Source organism: Pithys albifrons, chromosome 4, assembly GCF_047495875.1.
Source record: "Pithys albifrons albifrons isolate INPA30051 chromosome 4, PitAlb_v1, whole genome shotgun sequence".
In the NCBI taxonomy this organism is placed as follows: domain Eukaryota; kingdom Metazoa; phylum Chordata; class Aves; order Passeriformes; family Thamnophilidae; genus Pithys; species Pithys albifrons.
The window spans coordinates 76,877,876-76,900,264 of NC_092461.1; the positions used below are offsets into that span (position 1 = coordinate 76,877,876).

The 22,389-nt window shown below is 41.0% G+C and overlaps 1 protein-coding gene across 1 annotated transcript in view; it reads left to right on the top strand.

The window, feature by feature from the left end:
* ANKRD29 (ankyrin repeat domain 29) overlaps positions 1-21,665 on the top strand; it is a 36,182-nt gene extending 14,517 nt beyond the window's left edge. The window contains exons 5-10 of the mRNA XM_071554665.1: positions 3,799-3,897; positions 6,837-6,935; positions 13,382-13,480; positions 13,921-14,016; positions 15,083-15,181; positions 16,773-21,665. Coding sequence (XP_071410766.1) covers positions 3,799-3,897; positions 6,837-6,935; positions 13,382-13,480; positions 13,921-14,016; positions 15,083-15,181; positions 16,773-16,856 — 576 coding nt within the window. The 3' untranslated portion in view covers positions 16,857-21,665. The remainder of the gene's footprint in view (positions 1-3,798; positions 3,898-6,836; positions 6,936-13,381; positions 13,481-13,920; positions 14,017-15,082; positions 15,182-16,772) is intronic.
* Positions 21,666-22,389: the final 724 nt, after the last annotated feature.

Here is a 22,389-nt window from a genome sequence, read left to right on the forward strand (position 1 = left end):
ACTCATATACAAGAGTGCTGGAGGACTATCTTAATATAACATTGCAGTTCTTGTTACCCCTTGTGTCATTAGAGTTGATATTTGCTGTGGCAGACAAAGTAAGCATTCTAACACAGGGTAATAAAATAATGAGCAATAAAATCTCATGTTGTAAAGAGAATAAATAATGCTATTGAAGGTTAATTATTATACATGATATATATATATTAGTACTATTATTCTGCATTCTCCCAGTCTGACATCCATAGAAGTATATAACATAGATTGAAACTTTTTTTCTTTTATTCTGATACATGTTATAAGCATGCCCATTCTTAAAAAGGGTTTGCATGGTGGCATGTTTTCTGAGCAGTACTGCTGGTCAAGCAGTACGTTAGAGGCTATTTTTCAGCCGGTAGTGTTTGCAGAAGATCACTACCCCTCCACTGTAGCATATTTCAGAGATGGTAAAACAGCACATAATTCTAAGCTACTTTCAGGCAATGATGAAAGAGGTGAAGGAAGAGTAAGCAAATAGGGAAGTCTGCGCCAGTTAGAATGGTCTTACTGGGTGCTGCTGTTCCAGGTGCTTACACTGGAGATTGGCAGCTGCTGTTCTGTGCTATCAGTGCGGAGGACAGACTTTGGTACTAAGAAAAATGGTTTCAGGGAAAGAATTGCAGAGGTAACTAGAGAACTGGCTCCTATCTGAGCTAGGAGGGTTTGCAGTGCAGATTAATAGAAGCTTCATTGTGTCAGGAAAACAGGATATGAGCAAGAAATTAACCCAAGGCAATGTGCTCTCTCAGAGGCTGCACAGACAGCTTCCTGCCCGCTGCAGAAGGGCGATTGCCTCCGGAGCGCCTCAGTGCTTGCTCACATGACCAGCTCCCACTTGCTGCCCTGGTCAGAGTTTCCAAGAGGCTTGCCAGTACCAAAGATGCTGCTTCAGCTTTTTTCTTGTTTCAGCTGAAGCCAGAAAGGAGAGGGAATCACATGTCTGAAAGAGATATTAAAACTCTTTTACCTTTTTTTTTTTTTGTCATAACTTACCTCCCTTCCATATGGTCTGTAAAACATTGAGGTCTAGCTACAGACTTCTGGAGTAAAGTGTAAGAGAAAGCCAGAGGGAAGGTCAGTAGGGCTGAGAGGGGAACCAAGTTTTCTCCTAAAAAATAATGGCCCTTTGCACTGCTTGACAATTACTTGATTTAACTAACTACTGTCTTACCACATGGTCACTGGAAAAGATTCCTGCCCCCCAACTTCCCTTTCTTGCAGAAAGACCTGTATCTGTTTTTTCACAGCGGTACCCCCAACTCAGGGCATGCAGAGGAATTCCAGTCCCTTCTGTTGAATGTATTCAGCTTCATATGTCAGACATGCAGTAGAGCAGGTTTTTGAGCTCAGTTGTCCTCCTGGTTAGGGACCAAATCTTTGAGCCATGGAGTTGTTACCCAGTTCTTTTTGGCCAAGTAAATATTTCACTCAGGATGGGTAGATGAAAACTGGGAACCATCCAGTGTTTTTTCCTGACTCCTGGACTCTGATAAGGCTATCTAGGAAAACTTGGTCGCTCTATTCTGAAAGATCCAAATGGTGTATTTTGTAATTGTGTTATTCTTCAAAAAATGTGTCTGTCTAAAACTGTTCACTGGATTGAACCAAATACTTGGTCAGGATCTCCCTTTTGAGTCACTTAGACATATTTTGGGAGGTAGTGTTGCCCTTCTTAAACCCTAAGCTGTCACATCTCCCAAGGTGAGATTACACATTGGGATTCCAAGTTGGGTTTTAGCTCTGCTGTGCTAGCCACAGTTAGCTTTGCAGGCCTGTCTTTTATTTGGGATCTGTCATTTGGTTCACTGCATAAATTATGTCAATAGCCAAAGAATTCTCTAAATGTAAGAGGAGTTTGCTGAGAACACAAAAATTTTAGACAACAAAAGCCAGACCATAAAGCAATAAACAAACTTTTCCCATATGCAACTAACTGAGCATGTCTATTTGCCCTCCATACAGGAAACCTCAACAGTTTTTTTAAGCTTTCCATAACTCACTCTTCCCTGCCCCTCCTCAGAGGACCTCCAATCTGGATAGTTTCTCTTCTTGATTCACTAACCTTTCCCTCTCAATTTTCTTTCAGGGAATGAGTCTTTAAAAATATCTGTTTTTTGTTTGTACCCCTTTGATCTGGTAAGTCACCACTCAAGCAAAGTGGCTTTTAGCTGGCTGGAAACAGGAAACATGTTTCACAAAGCTATTAGGTTTTCTATTGTCTTTTAAGTGTGTATAAGGTGTTTTTAAATCCAGGAACAATAGTGATTGCTTTTGTGTTTTGTTCCAGCAGTTCCTATTAAAAGACAGTAGTTTAATTTGGCAGGAATGTCTAATGTCTCATTGTATCTATAGAGAAACTTAACTCCACTGACCTGATGGCACCCTGTATTTAGTCAAATAATCCAGAATTAATAGGCAATTCTTAGACTGTCACACAACAGCCTCAGGTCTGTGACTTCGCTGACACTCAAGCATTACTTGCTTTTCCATGGAGGAAGGGTGAATATGAGGTTTTGAGGGCAGCTCTAAACAATGCCTGTGGGTTTTCCAGTTATGTCAGAGCTTGAGATTTCATGAGGATAATATAGCCATGAATAGCACCACCAATTAATAATTTGATTGGCCCCTCCCATTATAAAAGATCCATGCTGTAACTGCTTTTGTGAGTGTCTGTCTGTGTGGAAAATTTCAGACAAAACTTTAGAGCTGTTTTAGAGAACAAGTCTGAGGGAAAACACAGTCTTGTGTCCGCATTAATAACAGCTCTAGAAACTATTTATCTGAAATACTTTAGATAGCTTATCTGGTGAAGGAGAGGCTGGAGACTGGAAGAAGGTAGGGAAGAAGAAAGATCTGTGGTGTGGTTGTTTTTGAGTGTGCATTGTCTTTGCATGATGCCATCGTTCCATCCCAGGCAGAAGAAAAGAACTTCCTCTCCATATCAGCGTCAGAAATACTGGTAATTTTTGAGGGGGTCACAGTTCACTTAAGATGGCAAGACCCATGTTTGCTATCTCATTTGTTTCAGCTAGCTTGAAGTCAACTGCCAGCAACACTGAGGTGCTTTGCTTCCGAGATGGTTCCCAAGGGAGTGTCTCCACAAACAGGATTTGATGCATGTGCCTAAGTCTGAATTTAGTGGTGATGTACAGCAACTATAGCTGCCTGGGATTGATCCTGCCTGCAGGGCTTGTTTCTTAAGCAGAAGTAATGGGGTCATGGGACTGGTCCAATTCACACTTCCACAACTAGCTAGCATACTTCAAGATGTTTTCTCCCTATTTGTCTTCAGGCCTAAAATCCAGGACACAACAGGGCACAAGGTTCTGGCCAAAGAAGAGCAGATGATCAATAGGCTTTGGAGCAGGGGAAAGATCTGCTGTCCTTCCATCACTGGAAGAGCTTGGCAGACATGAGGGATTTGGCTGTAAAAGCAAAAGACATGGAGGAGCTTAGAGTTGTGAAAGGAACAAAGCTTCTAGTAGCAAGGCAGAAGATGAGGAACAAAAAGCAGAATGTTCTTAGTTCCTGTTCCTCCCTATAAAAACTCAGGAGAAAAATAGTGACAGAGCCAAGTTTAAAGATTTATGTGTCAGGACTTGGTATTAAAATTATGAAAGATTCAGTAGCAAGTCACTGCAGAACTGCTGTGAGCCAAATTCTGAAAAGATTTAAAGCCTTTGGCACATTTTTTATGATGATGTTTTGTCCAGCACCTGCCCTCTCACCTGGCTGTGCCCATTCTTTGCTTTTTCACAGGATGGAGGTACAGCTCTTCTGGCTGCCTGTCAGTATGGGCACGCGAAAGTAGTGGAAACTCTATTGAAGCATGGTGCCAACATTCACGATCAACTTTACGTGAGTTATTTGACACACATAATGTTGACAATGATGGTGGTGGAACAAATGTGCTGTTGGTTGGACAACAGCAGACACTCTGGCTCCAACACAAAAGGCATTTGCCAAATGTTGTGGTTTCATAGTACTCTGCTCTTCCAAGATGTGAATTATGTTAACTGTCTGCTTTTCATGATGCTGAGAGAAGTAGCACAAAATCACAAAAGATGCTTTAGCTGCCTTTTGGTTTGTTGCCTGTGTGAAAGATACATACCAAATCTGGATTGATCAGACTTGTGCTATCCATTAGCCTTGAACAAAAGATATGTCATGTTCTACCATTAATTGAAGAAGACTGAACAGCTGTAAAGCCTCTGAGGTACTAGAGACATCAGTTTTCTGGCAGAAAATGGTAAAAGTTAAAATCTTTAAATGTTGCCAAAGTACTTTTTAAAAATTATCAGTTAAAATTATGTTATTTGGTATTTGTGAATCTCCAGTGTGCCAGGGTTTGGGGCAAAGAATGGTTAAAATGGCTGAACTGATGTTGTTTAGTTGACTTTTCAGAAAGTTGGACTGAGCCAGTGAAGCTCTGGATTTAATTTACTCCAGCAGAGACACAGATAAGCTGAACTTCTTAGCATTCAACAAGTGGCAAATTTTCCCTTTGCTGCCCACCACTCTTTCCTAGCTCAGGGCACTCAGGACTCACAAAGAGGAATCTGTTCCCCTGGGTTATATGAATTTTTTCAGCTGTTTCCACTGGCTTTGGATCTGCAGGAATGCTGTTGCACTCTCGGTTCCCAGCTAAGGGGCTGGTGACTGCAGAAGCCACCAGTGCACTGGCAGCTGTGCATGGTCATGTGGGGGGTCCCCACCTCAGTGCTACCCTCACCCTCTATTTATAAAGAAGGCTGTTCCTGCCTTTCTGCTGTGCAAATAACAATTGTCTTTCTAATCTGAGAGCAGTGATTCATACCTCCGCATGGTAATCCCAGGGGTTGCCACTCAGTTTAAAAATAGCTGTGCTGCCACACCTGCTGACACTTAACCAGAGGTGAAGGCAGTAAAATAACCTCCTTGTTGTCTCTCCTGGAAATGAGCAATATTTGCAATTTGATTTAGAGATGTATTTTTATTGCTCACTAGACATTGGGCAAAGCCAGTCAGAAAGAGCTGCTTAAGAAAATAAAAGTACGATCTCCTGAAAAGAACTGTTAGCTTGGCTTCTTTTGTGAGACATGGCCAAGCTGCATTTGCAAAGTGGCATCTGGATGGCAGTTTCACTGTCAGGCAACCAAATGAGACAGATTTCGAGCCTGCATTTGAATACTCCTCCCAAAACTATCAAGATTTACATTTTAATCTTAAATAGACTGACGTGAGGGGTCAAGAGAGCAGAAGACAAGAGAATGCCCTAACTAAATAGTATTTCTTGCAGAAATATACTTTAGCCTCAAGACAGGTTTCTCATTACAATTCAGTATCAATTCAAACCAAATAGGTGTCAGGGAATGCAAAATTCTCCATCTTGATTGATGCTACAATAAAGAGCTTTTTTAATATTACACAACCGTGTTTACTTTATAAATTGAAGTGTTCTCACCATACCTGTCTCTGGGGGAAGCCTACAAAGGCTCTGATATATACCCACATATTTTTCATATAATCGCATGGCAACCAGAGGAACCAGCCCCTCATAGGGCCCAGGGATGTGCATTTATACTGCAGGAGACACCTCTTTTTTTAACCAAGACCTTTTTCTTCAAATCAGTGTCAGACATTCTAAATTCAGTCCCTGAGGCATTATATTCAGTTCATGCTTCACCAAGTCTATGCTGCGTTTTGCAGGAAGAGGAGCAGCTAAGCCGCCTTTCTGCAGACAACAGCGTTCAGTCCCAACATGATGATACGCCAACAAGGTCAAGAACAGGCTTTCACTAAAATACCCTATATTTTGTAATAAGCATCTGCCTGAGTTGTCATGAGATGTGTACTTGCACATCTGAGATGCAGTGAGAGGGTTCATTCATATCTCTATTTAAACTAAAAGAGTCTCACCTCCTGGGAGAACTTGCCCAAGCACACTCTGTGCTGAGTGCTGTAGATATAGGATGGGTAAACACCTGTCCCACCCTCAGTACAGATTTCTACTTCTAGTTGGTTGGATGGATTATAATGCTGTTTGAAAATGTTTCATCAAAAAAACTTAATGAAATATGACTTCTAAATTTTCTTCCCAAGGAAGAAGTTTCTGTGAAGTCAAATTCTGAGAACATCTGCACATGAAAGACATGTTGAAGAAAAATAAAACCCCGTATTTATTCACAGTTCCTTCTTTCTTGAGTTTTTGTAGAAAAATTCTGGTTTCTGATAGGGCTATGAAATACTTTTACATTGCTGTACTGCAGATGAAGTCTCTCCTACAGATGTGCCAGGGCAGTGGCATGGTAGTTGCTGGGGTAGCACAAGAGTATGGCATAGTCCTTACTCCTTCAGCCTCAAAGGCAGACTTCAGTGTTGGAGTCTCCAATTTTGCAAAGTAGTCTCCAATTTTGCAAAGTACTTGAACATGTTTTCACCATGTGTCAACACAGCAGAACACTTCTGCATGAACTAATAAAAGTTAAATGAACCTATATTGCTATACAGGAATTGATTTCTAGTTGTGTAGATCAATGCTTTAATGAACTAGATTCTTTGTACTCCAGATCCAGGATTTAATGCTTGGGTTGATGTATGATGGAAGCCAGAACTTGTGCATACTGAATGAAAATGTTACCATAGTTTATTATGAACTAGACTTTGGATTTTGACAATTATTTCTTGAGCATGGGTTTATATGTACTGTTACACAGCATACTGACTTAAGAATGAGAACTTGATTCAGTTTGATTTGAGTTTGTGTGGAAAACTGGCATCATTCCAACACAGTGTAAGATGGATGTGTTTGTTCTTAGGATGGAGCTTCTGCAATTTTCCTGGCAGCACAAGGAGGCTATCTGGATGTCATCCGATTGCTGCTTTCTTCAGGAGCAAAGGTTAACCAGCCACGGCAGGTATGTTCAACACCTCAGGGCAGAGCTGGGCTCTAATTTTTTAATGAAAAATTAACACTGGAATTTTGTCCAGGCATTGGGTTTCCATGGAGGTGTTTCTCTTGAAGGCAGTTTGTGGCTGTGCCCACATTGTGTGTCTGTGTTTTAGCTCAGATTGGCACTATAATTTTGAAGTGAATACCTCAGTCATTTCTTTATGCATGCAAAATAGATTAATTCTGGAAGAAGTGAAACTGAAAGCTCTGTTCCAGGTCTGCACCCGTTGCCCTTACACCCTATGAGTCATCATCCCTGGAGGTATTTAACAGATGTGTAGATGTGGCACTTTGGGATATGGTTAAAGCGATTCACTGGGCAGTCAGTACTGGGTTGGTGGCTAGACTCAATCTTAGAGGTCTTTTCCAACCTTAATGATTCTATGATTCTAAAGCAGGTCAAACTGCTGACTGCTCCTTTGAACAGGTTTGAACCACATGTATGTTTGGGCTAGGGACTAAATTAAACCAAAATAAAGTAGATTATAATGTTGATGTAAGGGCCTTGCACTACCTTTTGAAACTACTGATCTATTTGTGTTGTACCATGTTACTTGTGAAGGTCTACACAGCCTACCATATCCCTGAGTTCTTATGGAAATCCTTTGAAAGGCTTTTGAAAATCAGGGAATTCTATGGGCGAGTATATCGTTATATATATATTGAAATCTCCAGGCCTTCAGTATTGTGGCTTTGGTGTAGAAGTTGATCTTTGACAGAAGCTTTTATTTTAAGATTTTTTTTTTGTTTGAATTTTTTTTTTACTTTGTGTGCTGGTTTAAAGGTGAACCAGCAGGGGAAATGAACTCACCACGAGAGAGATTATAAGTCAGACCTAAAATTTAATAATAATATTACAATAACAACACTGACACACAAGGGAAATTGCTTTCAACTCACAAAACCCCAGCAGTATAACCCAGTGTCCTGGGGCACAAACCCAAGGGGGTTTGTTTGCCCTTGTGCTGAGACCCCTGTGGTTCCCCCAAGTCCAGAGCAAAAGGAAAAGAAAAACCTGTTGGTGCAGGCGAGGGCTGTGGTCTGGGCAAGAGCAGTGATCTCCTCCTGCTGCTGCTCTGGATCCAACAAGAGGTTCCCGAGGTCTTCTTACCCACCACTTATGTACCCTCAGGGAGCTCTCAGTCTCTCCCCCTGGGCGGGGACTCACACAATGGGTGATTAACTCTGGGAGCCAGGAGGTGTTGAGCTGTTGATGGCCCATTAGCAGCTCCGCCCCCCTCAGGCTGGGTGTGAAGGTGATAATGGCTCCCTGGGCAGCTGCTGCTAATGGCCCATTGACCTTGGGGAATGAATAGAGGGGGTAGAATACACAGCTTTGATCACCCCCACACAGGGTTAGCTGGTCCCTCCTGCTGAACTAGGACACTTTGTCATCCCTGTGCATTCTGAAACTCAAGAATGAGTGTTACCTTCATCTCTGGAAGTTCTTGATACAGGTGGAAAGCCTTTCTACCCATTTCCAGCTAGTTACTCTAGTGGGCCTGATCCTGCAAACACATACGACCAGTGGCAGCTATAAGCATGAAATTAGCTTGTTTGCAAGCAATGGGGCTGGTGTTTGATCATTAAATTATATATGTGAACCAGATTTGTGGCTGGTTCAGAGGTCCCCCCTTTCAGGGATTTAAGGGCTAGATCCACTGTGCATCACAGTATGCTGGTGTTAGGTAGGGGTACAAGAGGCTTTCTAGGTGTTAAACTAACTATGGGATAGGTAAGCATACATGGTGTACATATATATATATATATATATATATATATATATATAAAAGCTCTCTTGATTTAAAAAAAAAAGTGTTTCTTAATTGTTTAGCTATTTCTTGACTGAAAAATTGGTACCTAAACAGCCAGAGTGGGACTTACATAGGTATCTTTACACCCAGTACATAAAAATGTTTGGTTAGAGACAAGGTGTCTCAGGAATCTCTGCCTGCTCTGAGAGAGACTCCACTGTGGTCTGCTGAAACCCTGCAGGCAAGGTAGCTGTCCTGGGTCTTCACTGCACATTTGAAATTGATGGGATAAGGTCTTGTTCTCGCAATCAGTCATGTATATCTGCCAGGTGGCTATGATCACTGACTGCAGCAAGTGAAAAATCAGCAGGCAAGAGCAAATGAACGGGAAAACTCTAATGACAGTGGACAGCATGGCATGCAACAAGCTTTGCCAGGTATTTTCAGTATTTCCTTTCATCTACACTGAAAGCCTGACAACAGAGCCTTGGCAAGAGAGACTGATCTATAGGTGTCTGTGTACACTTCTAGCTGTGGTGTAAGGAAACAGAATTAGTATTTTGAGTGCCCAAACTGAAGTAGTTTTCCTGCTGTCCCTACCCTCACCTCCCAGCACCAGAGGAGTGCTGGCAGCTACTCTTTGGACTGATGCATTAGCTGCTTCTAGGTTGCCTCCCTACTGTCTCCAAAGAAGTAGATTAAGAGATGTTCAAAGCTGCTAATTAACACAGTCTGAAAGATCAGTGTAGAAAGAAAGACCAAGGTATGCATTAATGCCTTGTGAGTAATTCAAAATACAGTTCTTGAGCCTTAGATTTAGCTGAACCATGTTGCCATAAAAACTGCATTCTGCTAACCGTAATTATACTGCACCAGCTAATTCTTTCTGACACTATTTTTTTAGCTCTCTAATCCAATTTCTACAACAGAATGTTTCACGAGGCATTTTTAAATCTTAGTTGAGGCAAAGACTTGTCTCTGTGTGACTGCTCCTCCTGGTTCCTCTGTTTCATCTCCAGCAGGAGAGACTTACTTTGCTTCAGGGTACCTCCAATCCCTGCTAAGATTATGCCTGGATAAGTGCATGGCATTTGTATTTGGGCCCACTGCAATCTGAAACATTTCCTTTACAAATGGAACTTTTTTACTGTTTATTTAGTCAAGTAATGGTTGGATGGATCTTAGTCTCTTTCTTACTAACAAATGAATTTGTACTTTGTTTGAAGGTGGCGTGTTGGTCATGAGGAATGTAGCTCTAGATGGGGCAGTTTTGATGCCAAATGACTCTCACTGTCACTTACAAGCTACATTGCTCTCACTGCAGTAGGAAACTTTTCCAGGCAACATTACCTCAAATACAGGACTGCAGAGTGCCAGGTGTGAGTTCATGCTTCTCCTTCCTCATGTGTCCAGCTTTTCCTCTGTACTTTGTGAATTTGGGGGCTTAATTTGTGATGTGCATCTGCCTTGTATGTCTCCTCCTGCTGCTGCAGTGGGTCCCAGTTCCCCTTCAGTTTGGTGTCCCACATCCCACAGGGGTGCTCCTGACACCACAGAGCATTTCAGAAGGTGTTGGCTGTCTGTGTACAGGCCCTTCAGCTCAGCTCTCAGAAGACCAAGCAGTGAAGCTTCCTGTAAAGTTTCTTCCCTGGCAATGTCATTTCTTCTTGGGCTTTGGTTGCTTATTTTCCTTCCAATACTGAGGAGCAGGGCAGAAATTCCTTTGTCATCTTTTTGTCTAGACAGAGCTGGGTGCAGTGTCTAAGCCTTGTGCAGGAGATGTTTCTATGCTTTTCCAACTCAACAAACAAAGCTTTAACATTATTTGGCAATGAATTTTACACTGTTTTGGCAGCCTATGTCCCAGCAGGCTTTAGTCTGGCTGGCTAAGCAGATTCAAAATAATCTGAAAATTAATGATTTTTTTTTCTTACCACGTGATATGCAATTACACTTACATGTAAGCCAGTAAACCTATATAAAGTGGACTTCAGACAAACGAGCTGTTTGCTGTTAGCACATTAGGTGTAGTGGTGCAAGTGGACTGATGGACACAGCAGTGGAGGAGATGACACTGAGTAGCCTGAGAGTAGGAGATCTCTGCCCCTGGAAGTCCCTACTGGCAATCTGAGGGGTCTTTCACCTCCTACCCTATGCTGGCCTTTTGCAAAACTTCAAGCCATAAACAAGAGTTGAGATTCAAAGCTGCAAAGCTAAGTCATTAGTTAATGTAATTAGTAAGAGAAAGAGCATCAGAAATTTTGGTCAGAGTATCTTTGGAACCACTGGCTGCTGGATATAAGACAGTGTCATCCATATAGACTAGCTTGTAATCAAGTATGGAAAAAATGAACAGCTTACAAACATTTGGGTTATTTAACATATTTCTAGGAATGTAATGGGTGACTACTGGGTGGGCAGAGGGACAGAGAAAGGAAGTAGTTTTTGAACTTTCTTCCTGACTCATCTCCAATCCCTAATATCTGTTCAGATATGAATTCTCATGTGACCTCTTAGTAAACCGTAGTATCTCTGTTGCACCATTCATCAATGGACAGAAATTTCATCTACTCTATATAAATATTATACACATTTGTATAAACCTTCATATTAGATGCTGTTTACTTAAGAGAAAGAAGATGACCATAGATGACCATGTGAGCCCATCATCAACTTTAGCATCTTTCTCCTCTTCAGACTAAGTTCTCCAAGAGAGCCAGTCTTTCTCATGTGTTTTTGCCTCTAGCCTGTAACTGAGACACCTAGGATGATGTCTAACAGCAATACTATTAAGGACACTTAATGGTAGCAGTGGTATTACCCAACACTGTATTTCCTTCTGCTCCTTTTCATTTATACCTGAAAATAAGACTGATTCTTACAAACTTTACTGTGAGTAAAAAAACCCTGCTGTGTTCCCTGTGCTGACCTTGTGTTTGCATTTCTTGTGTAAATACAAGCGTGGATTTGCACAACATTGGTTTTTCACACAGATTAAATTGTGTAGGCAGCACCCAGATGTTTTCCAAGTTTTAGGGGCTTTTTCAGTGTCCTCATAGGTATTTTCTAGAGCCCTCTGGTGGGGAGAAATTAGAAAAGTTTGAAGTGTCAGCTTACTGCTAGGGAAAGGACTATAAATTTGAGAGGGACAGTTTTTGCTATCACAATAACATCAGATACGCTGTATAAAAGACAGCCTTTGCTATTTTTGAATCACAAAGAACACTCCTCGTATTAACAGGATATATACTATAATGAAGTCAGTCACTAATTTCAATTAGTTAAGTTATAGAGAAATTATACAAGAGTGGTCAAAGATTCTATTCCTCACCATATAACAATACTAAAGATCTCAGGATGTGCATTTGCTCTTTCTCAGTATGAGAAAAAGAGAAGTCCAGAACATTATATCAAAGGAAGAAATAGCTTTTCTGTTTCCTCAAAAGGATTAAGTCTAGCCCATAGAAAGCAAGGAATGGGTTCAACAATGGTTTTTTGGATTGCGTGAGCAAGTCAGTTGGCACTGAGGAGAGAGATTACTTCATTGATCAAAGTGGAAATATTTTATTTAAAGTAAAAATTTTATTTCTTCTGAAACTTCTCATTAAGACTCTTTTGGAAGCCTCAGTGTATTTTGTCTGCCATTTTCAGGCCAAGTCTTCAGATTCCTAAGGGTGGTGAGGGGAGCTGGCAAGCACTGAAGGCAGAAGCAGGCACCCTGCAATGTGAGGCCTCACTTCTATGTTAAAGTTCAAACATGCAAAACCTTTTGTTAAAGGCCCACAAAAATCAGTTTGGCACCACATAACTGCTGGAGCCTTCCTGCAGTCTGGAGAATCAGGCCATTTAAAAGCAAAAGAGGAAAAGACAAAAAACTAAATTCTAATTGCAGTGAGAAATATTTGTAATGCTTCAACTCACTTTTGCCTTTGGGATGGAAGTCCATCACAAAGTTTAGCTTATTCTGAAAATGCATTTCATTTTCTGGGCTTTTATGCTCAAATAATGCTTTCATAGGACAATTTTTCCAAACCAAATTGCTTCATGCTGGATTCCTTGGTAATTTCCTTGTTTTCTAGTGGAGTTCTTGAAGGTAAAATTTGTGAAATACTCACTGTCATTGTAAGGCAAGACCTTTTTTACCAGATTCTCTGAGGGTGAATAATGTAACCTTATACTGAAAGTTGATGATCATCTTGCACTGCTCCCTAGCTTCTGTAAACAACTTTAACTCCCTATATACAGATGCTCAGCTGCAGAATTTACCTGTGCATGCTGAGGTTTGTCCTGTATCTTCTCTCACATCTAACTACCTAGAGTTCAAAATACTTTAGCCTATGTGTTTCAAACTTGCCTATGTATTTTAGGCACAGCAGGTGCCTGACTGGGCTTTAACTGTTCACACGGCAGTGTACGTTTATGGCCAACTATGCAAGAGAAAGCAGGTAAGGGTGGCTCTACTCCACAAACTGAAGCAGTTGTAACTTGATACACTCCCAAGTACTTTTGGTTGCAGCTCTGCATATGTCTCTGCATATGTGATGCAGGATTTCATTGAGTAATTGAAGTACATCCATTCCAGTAGGCTTGGGCAGTAAAATATCAGAGAGCACAGGACATCAAAGTGAAACCATTAGCAGTGTTATTTTGCTTGCAGGATGGGACAGCTCCCTTGTGGATTGCCTCACAGATGGGTCATAGTGAAGTGGTGCGAGTAATGCTGCTCCGGGGTGCTGAGCGAGATGCTGCGAGGGATGTGAGTAGCACTGTTTGCAGCTTAAAACTTCCTAGCTTTTTCAGAGGCTGTAGGTCTGTCTGGAGGCATGGTGTCCCCAGAGACCATCCTGTTTATCAGGTTGCAAAGTCCCATCATTGGTTTCCTTTTTCCTGCTGTGTCTGGGATAGCTTCCTGGAGGTACCTTCTGGAATTAGGGAGTAGAAATGTTCTTGCAGATGAGTGACAGACATGATATATGATGGCACTGGTTTATTTTACCCTTAAATTTTCACCTGCCAGAAGAACAATTTGCAGGTGCCCTAAAACCAGCAGCACGTGCTGTGGAGGTGCCCTCCTCAAAGACGATGAGCAGAGGAAATCCTCCCATCAGAGGAGCAAAGCCACTGTATCACTCCAGCCAAGGGGAATGCAAGTAAAGCATTGGTAACAACTAAACTGACTTCCTCTCTCTTTTAAAGGACGGTACGACTGCTTTACTGAAGGCTGCCATTAAAGGGTACAACAATGTGATAGAAGAGTTGCTGAAATTCTCTCCCACACTTGGCCTGCTGAAGGTTAGTAGTGAAACACACAGATTTTTAGGCAGAATCTCAAAAAAGCAAAGGGTCTGATGAAAGACATAGCATTTATGACTGGTAGAAGAAGATCATAGGACCTTGAGCCCAAGAAAAGTGAAGAGAAAAATGAACATATCTTAGCCTTTAATGCCACACACAAATGAATCTTTTCAAACAAAACAGTGAATTTAATTTTTGGAATGGGGAAGCACATTGTGTCATAGAAGGAATTCTCCTGCTTTTTGTTGCCTGATTTTATTTCTACTGTGCATTGATTACTCTTGACAGTGCAGTTTTTAGCATTATACCCAACCCTCTATTGCATTTAGTCAGGAAAATAGTGTCCTCACAGATATGTTGTGAGCAGATTCTCTGTTTGATTTTGTTTTCCTCTGAAATCACAAAGTGACTTGAAAAATAACAGATATTTGGAAACTGCTTTTTAATAGCTGACCTAGTTTTATATGTCTATAAATCACATACTTTGATAGTCTTGTGTATGCAACAAATCAACCATTTTGATGTACTTGATAATGTAGGTGGCATTGACTTAGTTGTTAATTACAAGTATGAAATAGCTCCCACACTTATTTGAACAGTCAGTTTGCAACCACAAAGAAAAGGCCAGCCATAAAAAACCCCACCACTCAGCTGTCTGACATTGAGGCCATTAATCATAAGAGAAAGAAGATAAAATGCACAGATGGTTTCCATTACTGCTTGCGCTTCTGTTTCACTTGCTAATGACTGATTTTGCCAGGCAGAAGCAAGTGCTGTGTTCATTTCACCTCTAATCTATTGACAAGGGTAATTTTTAAAAGGAAATACTGCTGTGGTAGAGAGCACTTGACTCTCATTTTTATTAAAGCATTTAAAATCACCTCCTTCATAGCTCCCTGCCTGCCTGCACCATGTCTAAATCAGGCACTATGCCTTTGATGGCCTAATCTCTTCTGTATTACGTCTTTCTCCTTGGCAAGTTTATTCTTTACAGACATTTGTGTTTCAATGCCTTTTGCTTTCTTCCCATGTATGGTACAAACACCTCCACTGGTATTTCTAGAATGGGACCTCTGCTCTCCACGCAGCCGTCCTGAGTGGCAACGTGAGGACAGTGGCGCTGCTCCTTGAAGCAGGAGCAGATCCGTGCCTGAGAAACAAGGTATGTCCTGGCATGCCATCCTCCCAGGTAAGGAGCAAGTGGGGATCACTGGGTAGTGGAGCTGTATATGCCATGGAGGTGTGGGCAGCCTGTGTTTCTGTGTTGCTCCATGGCTGCCTCTTGATCCTCTCCTGAAGCACCACCATTTAGTCTGTTCATTTCTGTATACAAGCACCTCTAAGGGTACTAGGCAGTGCCACTGGTGATGTCAGTTCTTGAGAATTTATATCAGTCTGAGAATAAACCAAAGCACACACTCACTCACTAGAGCACCACAGATTAAATTGTTAACTATAACTAGTCATGCACTAGCTAGGTTGCATTTTAGGAAAACAGTTATTTGTTACTGTTTTGATAAGTCATAAGTTATATTCATATCTCCATATAGATGTATAAGGAGGCTATTTCTGCAGAACAAAAAACGTATATCTGAGTATCTTTGATAAGAAAACTTGGTTAGAATTCAGGGCATTGCTAATGCAAAAGAAAAAAAATCCCAAATCACATGCATCTTTCCCATATGTTACTATAAATCTGTTAGTTTGTTTAATTATTTTTGCATGCTTTTTATAACAGCAACTTATCTGTACAATACTTATCTTGGTTTTATTCTGTAGAGTGTTTACCTCTTTGATAATTTCCATGAAAATGTTTTCCTCTGACTTGCGTTTCTGAACAATTTGCTGATAGTGTTTGATATATAGCTGGGTTTATTAAGGTGTGAATGGATGGTCTGGTGTTAACTTCTGCTTTATGGCTAGGTGAACAAAAGTTTGTAATACAAGTAATTCAGCACATACCTTGTAAATATTTTGCTCATTTAATGTATCTGTGGCTGTTAATGTCTGTATTACTCCACTTGATGGCAGCAGAGTTAATGCTGTTCACACAGTAGTCGGCATTAATATGCATTTTGGTTTGATACTATAATCTAAACAATGTACAAGATTTTTCTGCTACTGATAATGATTTGCAGCAGCAGGCCATGTAGTTTAAGAAAGTCCGTAGCTGTAACCTCTCCTAGTGATTTTTAATTTTTTTTAAAAAATAACATGTAATTTGGCACAACAGGGTATATCTGCAGGACAGAATTACTGATTTTCAGAAGTAGCTTCATTATAAATGCTTTATGTTACCAAAATTGTATTCAATAAATTTAAAAAAAACCACCCAAACTCATATTCTATTACCAATCTTACAGCATAGCACTATTTCATAGCAATGGAATTCTTCCCTTGGATTTTTATGGACTTCAATACATAAAAACCTGCCTCATCTTTCCCAGAAAATCAGCAGCTATGCTCTCTGTTCCTTCTATGGCAGAAGCATAGGGAACCCAAGGGATACAATATAGCCTGTACAGTCAGCACAAAATAAACTGATCAAATTCCACATTGGGATTATTTTGAAGATTTAACTGAGACTTGCACACTGAAAGATAATTTCTTAAGATGTCTTCAACAGTGGTGAAGACAACACTGAAAGAAACCATATCGCTGTAATGCCCAGTTCCATCTTTAGAGTTTAATGCTTTTAAACCACGTTTGGGTACTCTTGCATTTCTGCTAACCTCTAAGGTTTTGTTTTCCAGGCAAATGAACTGCCAGCAGAACTAACAAAAAATGAACGCATCCTCCGACTCCTCCGTGCAAAGGAAAAGCAGAGGAAAAGCTAATGCAGCCCTGTAGCAAAGGCAGTTTGACAGAGATGTGCCCTGACCACAGCAGCATGACAGCAAACCTAGGTTGCCCAAGAAGGGCTTGTTGGAACAGTTTGCAGAACTGATTAGCCTCTCTGGTACACGCTCCCTGAATGCACAGTGCCCTTGCCATAGGGTCACCACAAGCTAGGGCCTCTGCCTGGCATTGCTGGACACAGGACAGTGACAAGAGCAGGGGCTGGCCCAAGGGCTGCACATGCAGCACAGCCCTGCCTGTACTACAGGATCCCACTGATGTTCGCTCCTCCACGCCTGCAGCACATCCATCCCCACACAGGCAAGCTCTCCTGCTGTTTCAAACACACACCCTGTACTGCCATGGCCACACACCTGTAACAGGTGCCTGGAGGCATGTGTGGGTTAGGAGCACTCAGCTCTTGTGCCAAAAGGATGCCCAGACCTTGCAGCTGTTTGGATTCAGCTGGTCCTGGCATGGCCCCACAGTGCTGCTGCCCTCCCTTTGGTGACAGTGCTGGCTCAGACCATTCCCCTCTACCTCCAAGCTCCATGTGAGGCTATAGATGAGATCCTGTGTGCAACATCATCATAACCATACAACAAGTCCTCCTGCCAGCCCAGGATTTTGGTAACATTTTTGGCTACTACATGAAACTTCATAAAAATTATCAAAAGCATTACAAATGATGCCAAAAGCTATGAACCAAACAAAAAACAAGGACATGTCCTCTCAGTAGTAGCATCTTGATCTGTCAATCTGTCCAGCAATGAAAACACAGTGGAGCAGTTTCTTGCAATGCCTATGCAGTGCTAAGGGGATCCATCCCCAAATTTACAGTCTATGTATATGCATTTTTGTGACAGGGGAGGACCAGTTACTGAGTAAACCAACCAGAACATAAATCCACTGGTGCAAGTACATCAGAAATGTAGCTGTCAGGCACAACAAACAGCACAGACACTATACAAGTGCTATACATATGTTCTACACCCACAGATACATGACACTATGGTTGAGTACCCACAGCTACTATGCAACACACTTATTCCCCAGGTCTGTGACAGAAGCTAGGGGAGAAGTGCACAGTATACAGGTGTTTCAGCAGCTGGTGAGATGGTAACACGTAGCCATACTTGAACAGGCTCACTAATTAATGCAGGCATAGGAAATGAGCTCCCAACAGCAGTTTTGGCCTTTGCTGTGGTTAAGACACTTAGACATGCTACTAGTGTTTGTGTGGGGAAGGCAGTGCAAATTGCATGTGGTTTGTGAAGAGCTATCTTTTAACCATATTACTGTAATACTACCATATTACCCCATTAACCCCCAGTCATTTTTGCAGGATAAACTGTATATACCATGTCCTGTTGGCCACAAAAACATTAGAGATTAATTTACAGTGAGTTGAGGTAACAAGTTAGTTCAGTACATAAATTCAGGCCACCTGCCTTCAAAGATTGTAAGGAAATTAAATATTTCTTGCTTAAAAAAAAGTCTGCCTAGGATTCAGCTGAACTGTTGCACTTCTGCTTTTGTGTGTTAAAGAAAATATTTTACTGAGCTAGCACAAATGAATGTAATTTATGTAGTGAAAATTAGCCATATATATATTACCAAATCATAACGTTATTCTTTCTGTGAGTAAGTTAGGTAAGAAGCCAATGTTCTGGTGAAGAGAACAGAAGTCGGTGTACTTTTGTTTGCATGCTGGAATTGCTATTCAATTTCTATTCAGCATTAATGAGGAAAGCTCCTAAGTTTTCCAACAATGTAATAAGATACCAGAAAAATTTGTTTGTTTAGGTAATTTATGCTGCCATATTTTTAAATTAAAATAATGTTGTGCCTAAGAGAAACTTGCAGATGAACTGGTAAGAACCAAAGAATTATGCAAGATGCTTAGGGGATGACTGTATGCAGGGTTAAGTTCTGCAAAAGACTAAAAAATACTGAGCATGCAGAAATCTCAAGAGCCTTATTGGGAACTTAAGTTGCACAGCATTACATGGAACTACACTCTAACTTCTTTAACAAACAGCACTGGAGAGGAAAGCTTTATTTGGAGCTTCCAGTGGGCTGAAGATGAACATAATGTTCTGGAGAACACTAAAGGGACTCTAGGCAGCCTGGTCTCAATATTGAACTTTTTCCCTTATTTTTCTTCAGATCAACAATTGGGAAAAACCACACTCTCAAGATGAAAAGCTCTTTCATATTGGTGAAGAAGGTGAATAATCATTAGAAGGTCTTCAGTAGGCATGCAGTACATACTATTAAATATCAGCTAGGCTGTAGTGATCAAGAAATCTTCCTAAAAATGTGGAAGCAGCCACTGTTGGTGAAGGTCTCCTATTTTTTCCAGATAGCAGAGCATAGGAGAGAGGACAAGGCAAGCCAACAGTGGTCCTGCAACAGCTGAAGTAAGCAAGCTGAGACAACGATATGCAGGTATCCAGTATCTGCTGGTGGTCTCTCCCTTCTGCCAGGTTTACTTTCTTCAGAGAATCATCTCAACCTCAAGAAGGCAGCTACTCAGCAAAGAGTTTCCTCAACTATGTTTGTCCTTGGGAAGATGCATGTCTGCTCCCCACCATTTAGAGTAGGAATTTCAAAGTCCTGTGTCCAGCTGCCTCTGTGAATGGTCACTGCAGCCATGGGTCTCGTGAAATATGTGAAGAACACCTGAGGTGCTGTGTCCTGTACAGAGCACCTGCTGACCTTCTTCTGAGATGATGCAGTTACCAGGTCCTCTTTTTTTTCCCTCCAGTGACTGATATTGGGATATAACTGGCTTTTCTTATATCTAAACAAAAATTGAAATGTAGGACTAGCACAGGTTGAAGGGAGAGGCTTGTTGCTCTCTCCTTGCTCTCCTTAGTGCTGGCTGATACAGCACACAGTCTGGGGCAAGGTCTCCATAGTGCAGAACTGGCAGTGAAGTCTTTCTCTACCCCATTCAGACTGAAGTTGAATATAGCATCAGCAAAGACACTATTCAACCAAAACAGGACTTTCATTAGAAACCTTCCTGTTGGGAGCATTTTTTTCATCTTGGAGCCTTTGGAGGGAGCGCTGGTTTTACTTTTGGGTTCCCTGCAATCAAAAGGTGCTTATTCTGCCTGTAGATGGGCTTGAAAGTTGCAATAGCATTTATAACCATGCAATTAACCTTTTCACAAAAAAACCTTAATAATTCTTAGTATTTATGTAGCTGTTGTTATCTTAAAGTGCTCAGTAAATACCGCTGTGGGTTGTTCGTTGTTCTGAAACGGAAACCTGCTTTCCCTTGGTGGCTGAAGTGATTCACTAATGTTGACAGTAGTTCTTTGCATAGTTGTGGTGTCTTTTGTGTAAGGCTTTCAAAGTGCTCTGTGGATGCTCTTACTTTTGTTAAGTCATGAAATGCATTGCTGAGGGAAGCAAGGAAATAGATGATTTCATTCACATGCCAGTGAAATGCAGCAGCTCTTCATCAGTTCATGTCAACAGATAAGTAAATTTTGACTAGAAATTAAGGGGCACCAAATTTATTTCATACATGACAGGATGAATCCTGGTACAATATAATGATGTGAAATAGAACTGGGACAGGATAATGGGCCACATAGGGTTTTGGGTTAGGTTTGGGGGTTTCTTTTCCTCAGAGAGTGACATATATTCCCAGCTTACATCCCAAAAGAATTGGCTCCACTAGCACATTACTTTTAGGGTTGCCTCTCTGCACATTCAGATCCACGGGCCCAGCCTGCTGTCTTCTTCACATGGGATTTAGGCAGGTGCTATTAGCTTGGTGACTTCCCATCAGCTGCAAGTGGGATGGATGCAACCAAACAACAGGCTACACCAGTGAGTCAAGGAAAAGTACAGGGCATCTTTCTTTTATTTTGCTAGAGTCAAGCCATTGTAGGATGGGGAAGAGCAAAAGAGAAAAACTCACAGTGTATAGGGAGAAGTAGTGTCTCATGAGTGACATGGTAGTGGTGTAGCCTTAGAGATCTCGAATACATGGAGTTCTTCATTTAGACGATCCCTGCAGTGCAGTGTGCAGGCACATGTATTTAGTTATGATGCAAAAGGCAGTGTTGCACCTCTTGACTTGCACATGTTCTTCTGGAATGAAAACATCTCACTATTTATCCACCCACCTTTGTTTAGATTAGAATAGCTGAGAGGATTAGAGCACAAGATCAAATAGCTGCAGGTCATATTTAATGCACTTTAACAATGATGATTATCTGCCTCAGAGTCAGAGCTAATTGCACGAACAATTCACACTTCTTTATTCAGCCAGTCTTGGTGACTATTGGAAAATCCATAAGCTAACCATATATGGTGTCTCAGAAATTTCAGAACTGTTGTACAGAAAATGAGGTAGCACAGACCCCAGTCCATTTGTAATTAATTGGATGCGAACACGGAATGGACATAAAATACAGGCCTTGACTGGAACCCTTGAGTCATCGGTGTTAACATGTTAACATTTGCTACGAGCCTAACCAAAGATAACACACAAGGCTCCTTTTTCCAATAACAGAATACTGTACTGCACACCTGGGACTAAATGGAGTTGTTCATTCTCACAGCAGCTCTGCTTTTGGCCCATGTGAATGTCATGATAGTTTCAAAGGTTTCTGAATTCCATGGTTTATTTTGACCCGACCTTTTATGAATTTGATAAAACATACACAAATTTATGTAATTCCATGTAAGACTAATATCCTGCAACAAGAATGTTGCTTTGCTAAAACACATTTTTCCATTGTTTCCTATGCCATTGTTTCAATAAAAATATACTATTCTGATTATCTTGTTCTGCATACTTCAGTATTTTTTTCCATTCTTCTATATTCTCCGCTCTCTCTTTGTACGATACCAGAATTAGTTTCCTATTTATGCAAAGACCACTTTGTTCTATTCCACTTGATTTATTAGACTTTTATTTTTTTCCATGTCTTCACAGATGAGATAGCATTCATGGGGGGGGGGGGGGGGGGGAAGGGCACCCTGGCTTGAGAAACAGGAAAACTTAATTTAGCATGACAAAACAAGGTTTGCTTCAAAGATCTAGATATCACTGACAAATTCCCCACGACATTAATATCCATTAGGTCAGATCTTCTGAAAGGAAGATTATTAAAAGCAACATAGGAATCAAACGACTTTTAGTCAAATATGTCTCAGTGCTTTTGTTATTATTCCTGAATGTAAAACTGGCCCTCACACTGATCTGACATACTTCAGTTAAAAAAAAAGTCACCCTGTTGATATGCTTATTATGGTGTACAGTGGATTTCGTGCTTTATAAAAGGGGAGAAGAGTTTATACTGAAAACCATATTTTTGACACTGTGTTTGACATCCCAGGTTTTTTGCCACATTCCTACAATTTCCTATTGTGTTGAGTTACATTTTAAGTAATCATTAAAAATTCCTACAGCCACAACTCAGTAAAGCATCTCAACCTATTCAAAGAGTAACAAAGAAAAGTGCTGTGACTTGTTCATGGCCTAAATCACTACAAAGGACAATT